The sequence below is a fragment of the Salarias fasciatus genome, chromosome 3 (genome assembly GCF_902148845.1).
Source record: "Salarias fasciatus chromosome 3, fSalaFa1.1, whole genome shotgun sequence".
Taxonomy (NCBI): domain Eukaryota; kingdom Metazoa; phylum Chordata; class Actinopteri; order Blenniiformes; family Blenniidae; genus Salarias; species Salarias fasciatus.
The window spans coordinates 3,105,719-3,116,694 of record NC_043747.1 but is presented as its reverse complement, the minus strand read 5'-3'; the positions used below and the strand labels follow the sequence as shown (position 1 = coordinate 3,116,694).

The 10,976-nt window shown below is 52.2% G+C and overlaps 1 protein-coding gene and 1 long non-coding RNA gene across 4 annotated transcripts in view; both read left to right on the top strand.

The window, feature by feature from the left end:
* Positions 1 to 6,870, top strand: part of mtmr1a (myotubularin related protein 1a) — a 9,916-nt gene extending 3,046 nt beyond the window's left edge. The window contains exons 4-20 of one of the 3 annotated variants that reach the window (XM_030085215.1): positions 1,767 to 1,790; positions 2,922 to 2,969; positions 3,335 to 3,422; positions 3,554 to 3,648; positions 3,719 to 3,826; positions 3,907 to 4,005; positions 4,117 to 4,200; positions 4,286 to 4,435; positions 4,528 to 4,716; positions 4,801 to 4,986; positions 5,057 to 5,215; positions 5,297 to 5,344; positions 5,424 to 5,516; positions 5,599 to 5,712; positions 5,789 to 5,832; positions 5,900 to 6,032; positions 6,160 to 6,870. In XM_030085215.1, coding sequence (XP_029941075.1) covers positions 1,767 to 1,790; positions 2,922 to 2,969; positions 3,335 to 3,422; positions 3,554 to 3,648; positions 3,719 to 3,826; positions 3,907 to 4,005; positions 4,117 to 4,200; positions 4,286 to 4,435; positions 4,528 to 4,716; positions 4,801 to 4,986; positions 5,057 to 5,215; positions 5,297 to 5,344; positions 5,424 to 5,516; positions 5,599 to 5,712; positions 5,789 to 5,832; positions 5,900 to 6,032; positions 6,160 to 6,324 — 1,827 coding nt within the window. In that variant the 3' untranslated portion in view covers positions 6,325 to 6,870. The remainder of the gene's footprint in view (positions 1 to 1,766; positions 1,791 to 2,921; positions 2,970 to 3,334; positions 3,423 to 3,553; positions 3,649 to 3,718; positions 3,827 to 3,906; positions 4,006 to 4,116; positions 4,201 to 4,285; positions 4,436 to 4,527; positions 4,717 to 4,800; positions 4,987 to 5,056; positions 5,216 to 5,296; positions 5,345 to 5,423; positions 5,517 to 5,598; positions 5,713 to 5,788; positions 5,833 to 5,899; positions 6,033 to 6,159) is intronic. The other 2 variants (XM_030085224.1, XM_030085231.1) reach the window with 2 other exon arrangements.
* Positions 6,871 to 7,743: 873 nt separating this feature from the next.
* Positions 7,744 to 9,391, top strand: LOC115383183 (uncharacterized). The gene is made up of 2 exons (XR_003930650.1): positions 7,744 to 9,148; positions 9,210 to 9,391. It is a non-coding gene; the product is annotated as an uncharacterized LOC115383183 (long non-coding RNA).
* Positions 9,392 to 10,976: the final 1,585 nt, after the last annotated feature.

The window sequence follows — 10,976 nt, the reverse complement described above, 5'->3', positions numbered from 1 at the left end:
TCTCTGCAGCGCTCTACAGCCTCCAGTGGCTTTCTGTAGCTCTCTGCAGCCTGAAGTAGCTCTCTGTAGCTCTCTGCAGCCTCCAGTAGCCCTCTGCAGCCTGAAGTAGCTCTCTGTAGCTCTCTGCAGCTCTGTGCAGCTCTCTGCAGCCTCCAGTAGCTCTCTGCAGTAGCTCTCTGCAGCCTCCAGTGGCTCTCTGCAGCGCTCTACAGCCTCCAGTGGCTCTCTGCAGCTCTCTGCAGCCTGAAGTAGCTTTTTGTAGCTCTCTGCAGCCTCCAGTAGCTCTCTGCAGCTCTCTGCAGCCTCCAGTAGCTCTCTGCAGCTCTCTGCAGCCTGAAGTAGCTCTCTGCAGCTCCCTGCAGCCTGAAGTAGCTCTCTGTAGCTCTCTGCAGCCTCCAGTAGCCCTCTGCAGCCTGAAGTAGCTCTCTGTAGCTCTCTGCAGCTCTGTGCAGCTCTCTGCAGCCTCCAGTAGCTCTCTGCAGTAGCTCTCTGCAGCCTCCAGTGGCTCTCTGCAGCGCTCTACAGCCTCCAGTGGCTTTCTGTAGCTCTCTGCAGCCTGAAGTAGCTCTCTGTAGCTCTCTGCAGCCTCCAGTAGCCCTCTGCAGCCTGAAGTAGCTCTCTGTAGCTCTCTGCAGCTCTGTGCAGCTCTCTGCAGCCTCCAGTAGCTCTCTGCAGTAGCTCTCTGCAGCCTCCAGTAGCTCTCTGCAGCTCTCTGCAGCCTCCAGTAGCTCTCTGCAGCTCTCTGCAGCCTGAAGTAGCTCTCTGCAGCTCCCTGCAGCCTGAAGTAGCTCTCTGTAGCTCTCTGCAGCCTCCAGTAGCCCTCTGCAGCCTGAAGTAGCTCTCTGTAGCTCTCTGCAGCTCTGTGCAGCTCTCTGCAGCCTCCAGTAGTTCTCTGCAGTAGCTCTCTGCAGCCTCCAGTGGCTCTCTGCAGCGCTCTACAGCCTCCAGTGGCTTTCTGTAACTCTCTGCAGCCTGAAGTAGCTCTCTGTAGCTCTCTGCAGCCTCCAGTAGCCCTCTGCAGCCTGAAGTAGCTCTCTGTAGCTCTCTGCAGCTCTGTGCAGCTCTCTGCAGCCTCCAGTAGCTCTCTGCAGTAGCTCTCTGCAGCCTCCAGTGGCTCTCTGCAGCGCTCTACAGCCTCCAGTGGCTCTCTGCAGCTCTCTGCAGCCTGAAGTAGCTTTTTGTAGCTCTCTGCAGCCTCCAGTAGCTCTCTGCAGCTCTCTGCAGCCTCCAGTAGCTCTCTGCAGCTCTCTGCAGCCTGAAGTAGCTCTCTGCAGCTCCCTGCAGCCTGAAGTAGCTCTCTGCAGCCTCCAGTAGCTCTCTGCAGCTCTCTGCAGCCTCCAGTAGCTCTCTGCAGCTCTCTGCAGCCTCCAGTAGCTCTCTGCAGCTCTCTGCAGCCTCCAGTAGTTCTCTGCAACTCTCTGCAGCCTCCAGTAGCTCTCTGCAGCCTGAAGTAGCTCTCTGTAGCTCTCTGCAGCTCTGTGCAGCTCTCTGCAGCCTCCAGTAGCTCTCTGCAGCTCTCTGCAGCCTCCAGTAGCTCTCTGCAGCTGCTGTCTGCAGCTCTCTGCAGTTTGATGTTAGTATTTAAACTACAGTGTTTGCGCTGTGCTCCATGTCTGTTTCTCCTTCATGTCACTTCATCTCATTAACGAAGGATTAAAGTTGAGATCTAAATGATGCTGCACTGTGATTAAGTTGGAGTGTTTTCCATTTCATGATGTGTGTGTGTCCGTGTGTGTGTGTGTATACATGTGTGTATGTGACTCCAGGTATCCAAGAGGATGACTCCCAGGGTAAGAGTCTTCCTCCCTTCATACTCATTAGTTCCTACAGGCTCTGAATAATCTGGAAACTTCTCTCAGTGCAGCTGGAGTTAAACTGCTTGGCAGGAAAACAGAACCTGATAAACTTCATTTCCAGCAGGAAGACTGTTGTGCTGCTTCAAACTGTCTCTGTCTTCATACGATGTGTGTTTTCACGGATTCACCCGGAGAAACAGCAAATTTCACTTCAAAAACACAAAGACCCCCAACGGTGAAACACTGAAACCGAGTCCAAAAGAAAGAGCAGTTATTCCACAGAACCAGGCTGCTCTGGGTCTGCAGGGATGTTTTCCTGCTCCGTGGCAGATGGAGGCTCTGAGAGGCTCCACTGACAGACTGCTGCAGTCTTTCATCTCATACCATATCTGCTGCATCAGTCCCACACATGCTGCCTTTTTATTCTTTGAAAGGATTTCAAATCCGATTTTAAGTATTTAAATACCATTTTTTAGATTATTTTCAGAATTTTATTATGATCATGGATCTAATCTCTTCTTTCGTTATTCACTGCTACGCCGAGGAAGTGTGTGTCCTTGTTGATCCTCCAGTTTGAGCAGAGACTGAAACTCTTTCCTTCAAACTGTTCTCTTTCAGACATGAGCAGATTTGGTGAATGGAAAGACACTGGACACTGTGTGCCACCTTCCCGGTCTGTGGACCTGATTAGGTGGTCTATAGACTTGCCTTTATAGTCTGTGGACTGTCTGTGGTGGTCTGTGGACTTGCTCTGGTGGTCTGCGGTGGTCTATGGACCTGCTGCAGTGGTCTGTGGACTTACCTTTACAGTCTGTGGACTGCCTGTGGTGGCCTGTGGTGGTCGGTGGACTTGCTTTGGTGGCCTGCGGTTGTCCATGGACTTGCGGTGGTCTATGGACCTGTTCTAGTGGTCTGTGGTGGTCTGTATACCTGCTCTAGTGGACTGTGTTGACCTGCGGTGGTCTGTGGACCCACTCTGGTGGTCTATGGACTTGCTCTAGTGGTCTGCGGTGGTCTGTGGACCTGCTGCAGTGGTCTGTGGCGGTCTGTAGACCTGCTCTGGCGGTCTGTGGCAGTCTGTGTAACCTCTGCTCTTCCCTCTCTGCTCCACGCCGGCCTCTGCAGCAGGACTCTCTGGATGACAGTGACTGTGAACACCCTTCAGCCTCTTTGGCAAGTTTCTCCTCTTTTCTCTCCCTCTTTCCCCTCGTCTGCCTCATCCTCATCCTGCCGTTTGTCCTGCAGAAGAACTCCTCATGAACCACTTCAGTCTGACCTCTCTGTGTGAGAAACGTGCTGCGTCCATTGTTTTTACACCAGATTTATTAAAGAGTGAAAGTTTCTGGTTGTATCATTCACTCATTCATTCATTCATTCATCACATCATGTCTGTGACTCACTGTCATTCCCCCCCCATCTCCAGCTTCAGTTTCCAGAGCGGACCGTTAGCTTTACTTAGTGGGAAGTGTCAAAGCATCCTGTGACCCAGGTGCATGCTGGGAGTTGTGGTCCTGCTGACCGCTGTGCTCTGTCCACAGAACCTTCCGGCTCTGAGGTTCGGAGCTCAGGCGAAGGTGTTCCAGGACCAGGTCCCCCTGCTTCCAGGAGAGACCGTCCAGACCACAGGTACCCCCATTCACGTGCGACCCCCCCCAGTGCAGCCCAGGAGGGGCCACGCCCCACCGTTTGAGACCCACATCACAGTCAGGGCTCCGGATTAGTTCTGAACGGCCTTTTTGTGTTTCTTTGTTTTGCAGTGAAAGATGTGATGTACATCTGTCCCTTCAGCGGTCTGGTTAACGGCACTCTGACCATCACAGACTACAAGCTGTACTTCACCAGCGTGGAGAAGGTACCGGGCGCCGCCCGACGGCCACACCCACACGTCTGCAGCCGCTCTGACCTCCGTCTCCCCCCCGCAGGACTCCCCCTTCGTCCTGGACGTCAACCTGGGGGTCATCAGCCGCCTGGAGACCATCACCGTTCCCAACCAGGGGGAGAACACCAAGGGCCTGGAGCTGGTCTGCAAGGTACGACCGAGACCAGGGTCTGCAGTAAATCCGTTAAATCTTGACTTTGTGGCTCCTCTGTTCTTTCCTGTGTGCATCAGGACATGAGGAGTCCCAGGTTCGCCTATAAGACGGAGGACAACCAGCCAGATGTGGTGCAGCTGCTGTCCAAACACGCCTTCCCTCTGTCCAGCAACCAGGTCATCCTCCTGTCTGGGGTCCTGCTCCGATGAAACGCAACTCTGCTGCCCTCTGCTGGACACGAACTAACGTGAATCGTGGTCTCACGCTGCGCTCCGTCCTCTCTGCAGCCTCTCTTCGCCTTCCTGTACCAGGAGCAGTTTCCAGTGGACGGCTGGAAGGTGTACGACGCGGTGGCGGAGTACAGGCGGCAGGTAGCGTCCTGCTCACACACACAGCCGACTGCCATCTCCCAGGAGACGGCCTCAGAGAGGTCAACCCTGTGCCTCCTGTGTCCAGGGCCTCCCCAACGAGAGCTGGACCATCAGCAGGCTGAACAGCGGCTACGAGCTGTGCGACAGCTACCCCGGCGTCCTGGTCATCCCCACCAACATCTCGGAGGAAGACGTGAAGCGAGTGTCCCAGTTCAGAGCCCGGCACCGCATCCCGGTCAGTCTGAGAAGACTTCTTCTTCTTCTTCTGCAGATTTAAGAGTGATCCGTTTCACAGTGCCAATCCTCCCGGTCCCGGTCTTCCTGCAGGTCTTGTCCTGGATCCATCCGGAGTCTCAGGCCACCATCGTGCGCTGCAGCCAGCCGCTGGTCGGGCCTTCGGACCGCCGCTGCAAAGAGGACGAACGCTTCCTCCAGATCATCATGGACGCCAACGCTCAGTCCCACAAGCTGACCGTGTTTGACGCCCGGCAGAACAGCATGGCGGTCACCAACAAGGTCCGACCCCGACCCTCTCCGCCGCCGCCGCCGCCTCGTCTCCCTCCTCATCGCTTCACGTCTCGCCTCTGCTCCATCACGCAGGCCAAAGACGGCGGCTACGAAAGCGAGAGTTTCTACCCCAACGTGGAGCTGAACTTCCTGGAAATCCCCAACATCCACGTGATGAGGGAGTCTCTGAGGAAGATGAAGGACGTGCTGTACCCCACCATCGACGAGGCTCACTGGCACTCCGCCGTGGACCAGACGCACTGGCTGGAGTACATCCGGGTAAGATGGCGGCGGCGGCGGCGGTACAGTGAATCCAGTCCGTCCTCATGTCCGCCATGTCTTCCCTCAGCTGCTGTTGGCGGGAGCGGCCAAGGTGGCGGACAAGCTGGAGTCTGGGAAGACGTCGGTGGTGGTGCACTGCAGCGACGGCTGGGACCGCACCGCCCAGCTCACCTCGCTGGCCATGCTGATGCTGGACAGCTACTACCGCACACTCAGAGGCTTCCAGGTCCCACACACACACTCTCACACACACCTTCAGGTGGTCTGTCGGGCCGAGCCTCCCGCTGACGGAGGTCTGTGATTCCAGGTTCTGGTGGAGAAGGAGTGGATCAGCTTCGGACACAAGTTCTCTGCCGTAAGGCCTTTCCTTTCTCTACCCTCGCCGTTTTGTCGGACCGCTGCCGGTTGACGTGACGCGCCTTTCCGTGTTGCAGCGTGTCGGCCACGGCGACGAGAACCACGCCAACTCGGAGCGCTCGCCGCTGTTCGTCCAGTTCGTCGACTGCGTTTGGCAGATGACCCGCCAGGTGGGAGTGCTTCGCCAGCAGAGGTCAGGTCTGAGAGGCTCGTTTGTACTGACGGATTGTGGAACTCCTCGTCTCGCCGCAGTTCCCAGCAGCCTTTGAGTTCAACGAGCTGTTCCTGATCACGGTTCTGGACCACCTGTACAGCTGCCTGTTCGGTACCTTCCTCTACAACAGCGAGCAGGAGAGAGCGGCGAAGGTACGTCCACGTCTGCGTTCTCACGTCACGTGTCCCAGTGGCGTTCCGGCTGCGTGACGTGTCTTCTGTCCCGCAGGAGGTCCAGAGCCGGACCGTGTCCCTGTGGTCCTACATCAACAGGTAGCCCCTCCCCCCACGCCGCAGTCCATCTGGGACACTGTCTGACTGTACCGCCGTCTTCCCCCAGCCAACCCGAGGACTTCACCAACCCCTTCTACGTGGACTACGAGAACCACGTCCTGTATCCGCTGGTCTCCTCCAGACACCTGGAGCTGTGGACCAGCTACTACGCCCGCTGGAACCCCCGCATGAGGCCTCAGGTAGCTCCATCCATACGTCTGTGTGTCGTCTGCGTAGCGGCGCAGCCAATCTTCTGAGTGTGTAATGTGAAACGGTCCGAACACAGACCCCTGCGGCACGCCTTCACCACTGCTGTTGCTGTTTCAGGTTCCGGTGCACCAGAGCCTGAAGGAGCTGCTGATCCTGAGAGCAGAGCTCCACCGGCGGGTGGAGGAGCTGCAGAGGGAGGCCTCCACACACTCCCTGTCCTCCTCCGAACACTCCCCCTCCCCCACCCACACCGCGGGAACCCCGCTGCACAGCGCCGTCTGACACACACACACACACACACACACACACACACACATCCAGACATCCAGCTGAAACTCGCTGAACAATGTTTACGAAATGAGGAATTCAAACTTTCTTTAACATTCCTGCAGTTTGAGGAGGATTATGGATGAAGTATTATATTACAGAGGTCACAGCTTTTCGTAGATCCTGGCACTGGAGTTTCCTGTTTACACTCACACCCATACACACACACACACTTCACTCACTCAGCCTGTTCTCCCTCTTCACTGCCCTCCTGTGTCGATCTGAGTAGATCTGTTAAAGATGGAGACGAAGCAGGACAGACGGAAGGTCACTTCTTCAGGTGGTCATGAGTGTGTGTGTGTGTGTTTACCTTGTATCTTCTCCCTGTGTGCGTCCTGTTGTTGTTACACCACCCTGTCTGTTGACGACATTGTGATCAGTGTGTTTCAGATCAGTGGTGGCTGCTGGTCTTCCAAAGAGGGGAAGCTCATTTTCAGCATACATTGTAATATGTGTAATCTGTTTTTTTGTATGTAAATTCTATTAGCTTTCATGCCTTTTGTACGCCCTGTCAAAGTTAGACAGATCCTCAAAGCCCACTTGTGACCAGACAACACCTCCCTGAGATGGTTTCATCCAGAGGCATGGCCAGCAGGACATTTTATTGGTGACAGCACTTCAGTCAGCAGCTCACCTGGTCAGACCAGGACAGCTGAAAGGACCTGTTACTTTTCCCCACCTTTCGGCACCAGCTCAGTCTTAGGAGTTGATCTGTTATGCAGTTTAACACCAATTTTCTCTTCGTAAGGAAGACTATCAAATGGCTTCACCAAAATCCGGTCCACAACATTCACATTGTCTGCCGTTGTGTGCAGCTAGCGAGCAGCTGGAGCTGCTGGAGGCTGGAGCTGTGTGAGAGAAGGGGAGACGCTCCACAGCTGCTGGTCCAGGACAGAAACCACAGAGTGACCGAAACGAGTCTCCAAACACAGCGCTAGTCGTTTTTCACAAACACAAAGTCTCCAGGGATCAGCAAGCCTCCGAATCAACTCAGAACAGCAGAATGAAAAACTTCAGAAGCACTTTGGTGCATTTTTTTTACTTCAAGATCGCTGATTTGCTCATTTCGCTGTCAATCAAGCTTCAGACAGATCATCCAATCAGCACGCAGAAGCTCAGCGTCCAGGCCAGCCCAATTCTCCATAGACCCCCAGAGACGCTGAGCGTCCGTGGGCGGGACCAGCCCAGTATTTTATCCAATGAGCGTCCAGTTTCACTGCAGCAGAACAACCCACTCTCGCTTCCGCATGGACGCTCAGCGTCCGGCTGTTTAAAGCGCCGTGCCGCTGCGAGGAAGAGTGAGAAAAAAGCCGAGTCAATTACTTGAGATAAGTAGCCGATTCTGAACAAAAGATGAACGTGTTGTAGCGCATATTTAGTCAATGAAATGTTCACACAACAGTAAATATTGGACCACTTATTTTTTGACATTTTAGGGGAAGTTGAGCTTCCCTTGCAGTCTTAGAGCAATCGCCACTGTTTCAGATGTTTTGTTGCTAAATTCTTCTGGTTTGACTGAGACGTGTGTCTGAGGTGCAGCTCTGCAGGCCTGAGGAGACTTAAAGGAATGTTGTTTTAGACCATCGCAGGACGTCGTCTGAGGTTCCCCGGACTGCGCACAGCTTGAACCGGAGCAACAAAATATAAAAGTCAAGTGCACCCCCAAAAAAAGAAATTCTGCCGAAAATAGAAAGAGTTCAGGGTTTGTTTGTTTTTCTTCTTTTTGTTTTTTTTTTGGGGGGGGCGGGGCGGGGGGATCCACGCTTTTAAAGCTTTTCTATTTATTAAATGAGTCAAACATTGGAGAATCCTGAGCTGGAAAAGCAGCTCCAGGATTTATGATAATCAGTGTGTTTACATGGGACTTTTATTTCCTCTTTGAATCCGAATAAAGCTTAATTTCTCTCTAAAATGACCTGTAGAACGCCTGAAAACACGTTCAGAATTAAAGGTGCATTAAGGAGTTTTCACGTTTTATATGAAATAGCGGCCCCTGCAGGCCTTGGGCGTACCTGCAGCTTAGTAAATAGCTCGGGTCTGTGGCTTGGGTGCTGTACGGGCACAGAAGAGGGGGACTCCTTCCTCGCTTGTTTAGTAGCGCTCAAGTAAGATTTAAGTTTCTTCTACCTGGTGGAGTCTGTGTGGAGCTGTGGCAGTGCTAGAAGCCAGTCTTTTCTTACTTTCTGGAAGCTCCTGCTCAGTTGTTGCTCGCTAAGCATCCGGCGGAGTAATGGCAGACAAAACGAAAGTTAAGGATATCAGGTCAGCGGGAGCGTGCATTACGTCTCATAATCTCAAATTCTCCCCCAAAAAATTCTGGTGCCGGACCGGCACTGTGACTTTCAAGTGATAATTCATTGCTGTTTGCGGTACTTACAATGAATATGTCAGGGCACATTGTACACAGCATCAATTATTTGTAATATATTTGTGGTGGAAAATAAGTATTTTTAAAGTTGAAAAACTCCTTAATGCACCTTTAAATTTAAATCCATATAGACTGCCCAGTTGTCGGGAGCGGAATTATGGCGTGACTTTATTCTGGTCGTTCTGCGCATGCTCCGCCGTCGCTATGACGCAATGTCCCAAGATGGCGGCCAGCGGTTCCACTCGTACAGAGGAAATTTTTTGAACGGGATCTTCAGAAGAAACTGATAAAATGAAAAGAACGGATAGACGGGAGCAGACCAATGTGGACACATTCAAAGCTGTAGCATCAAAGTTAATCCAGAAAGAGAAAAAAATCGCTGCCAAAATGCTTTGTTTACTTCCGGGAGACGTCCTTACGTCACATCTGCCTCCTGTCCAATCAGAACGCTGCACAGCCCCCAGCGGTAAAGAGAATTTAAACCTTCATTTCCCGTGTAAACGTCAAACTCAGTAATATATTTCAGAGTTGTTTGTGACTGTGTTCCTGTGTAAACTGACACGTGAAGTCTTGTTTTTTTTAAAGTGATGTTAAACCAAACCTAATGAGCCATCTTCACTTCTGACATTCCATTAAAAACAAAACACACCGGAGGCTGTTTGTCTTTTTCAAGGTTTTATTTCTTGGTTATTAGGAACACATGGCGCTGCTGCAGGTTAATCGATCAGCAACAAGAACAGAACGATCACGGTTACACTTCTAACAGTCGCTACAACCAACCACACGGCGAGTGTGTGGACAAAAGCATGCATCAAACTGTATGTGTGTGTGTGTGTGTGTATATGTATGTTAAAGCTAGTCACATCACATTATTAAAAATCTACCCGGGGGGGCTGTACTGCCCCTTGCTGGGCAGGAACCGGAGCAATACCCCCACCCCAAAACGGTCTTCAGTCCACCTCAGAGTCTCAGTCTGACTTCCGAACGGTTCACCACGACGGCCGCCACATTCAGCTTCAGCGCAGCGAGGCCTCAGGAGCAGGAGGAGGATCAATACCGCCGTCCAGTGACAAACCCAGCCTCACGTTAAACAGTTCCCCTCATGAAGGATCCTCCTAATCTCACCATAAGAGATTATTCTTCCGTAAGCTTTCTTTGATTCCATTCCCTGACTCCCTCCTCCAGCCGGACCTGACCGCTCTCGCAGGCTGGCCTCTTTCCGGTTCATCATTCAGTCCCGATACATCCATCCAGAATCAGCATCTTTGGTGATTTTCACTTTTTTTTTTTTTTGCTACAAGCCGAACGTTTTATTTAGAAAAGATACCGGATACATTCAATTAACGGAGCAGGATGTTTTGTTTTGTTTGGGGTTAGGATGAGGAGGAGGAGCAGCAGAAGGGGCGTGGCTGCTGCTCCTGCTCAGGTGCACGGAGGGTGTGTTGGATATGAACTGCAGCGTGTCCCTGTGGGGCGGTGCAGGGCGTAAGGCAAAGAGAGAAGCACCATTGGAAAAAAGAGCCGACGGGACCGAGAGATGAACACAGAGCACTGCCGGGTCCCTGAACGCACCACACACACACACACAGGAGCACCTCAGCTCACTGTGTGTGTGTGTGTGTGTCAGTGATGTGCAGATACCAAGCCTGGTCTCTTTATAGTTCGGTATCGGTATCAATATCGGTGTCAGTATCGACTGCTTTACTTGGTTTCTGCTCTGAGGTTCATGGTGCTCCACACCACTGACAGACATTTCCAGGGACACCATGTTTAAACTGGAGGTGTCAAACCCATGGCCCGCGGGCCGAAGATGGCACCTCTGGTTTAAGCATCTTTAATTTGGCAGCACTTCAGGTATTTTGCGACAGAATCAATGAATCTTCTGTGATCATCTGCAAGCAGCCACTTCAACCAGCTGGGAAATCTTAGAGTGAAAAAAACTTGGATGAATTGAGAAAAATCCGGAATCGTTCATTTGTGTTGTGATCATTCTTACGTCATTTGGTGCCTGGAAAGTGACTCACTGCACCATCTGGTGGCACCAATTGGAATTACAGGAAGGGTCAGGCTAGCTTCACAGACTTCTCTGCTACATAATGGGGTTTATATTATTAGTTTGTTTTGGGAGTAAAAAGGCACATATTTCGTGTTTATATAAAGTTTGTTCAAAGTTTCTTGGCGAAAAAAAACCAAACACGCCAGCCGATTAAGAAATCTGTTGTCATCGAACATTGTTTTG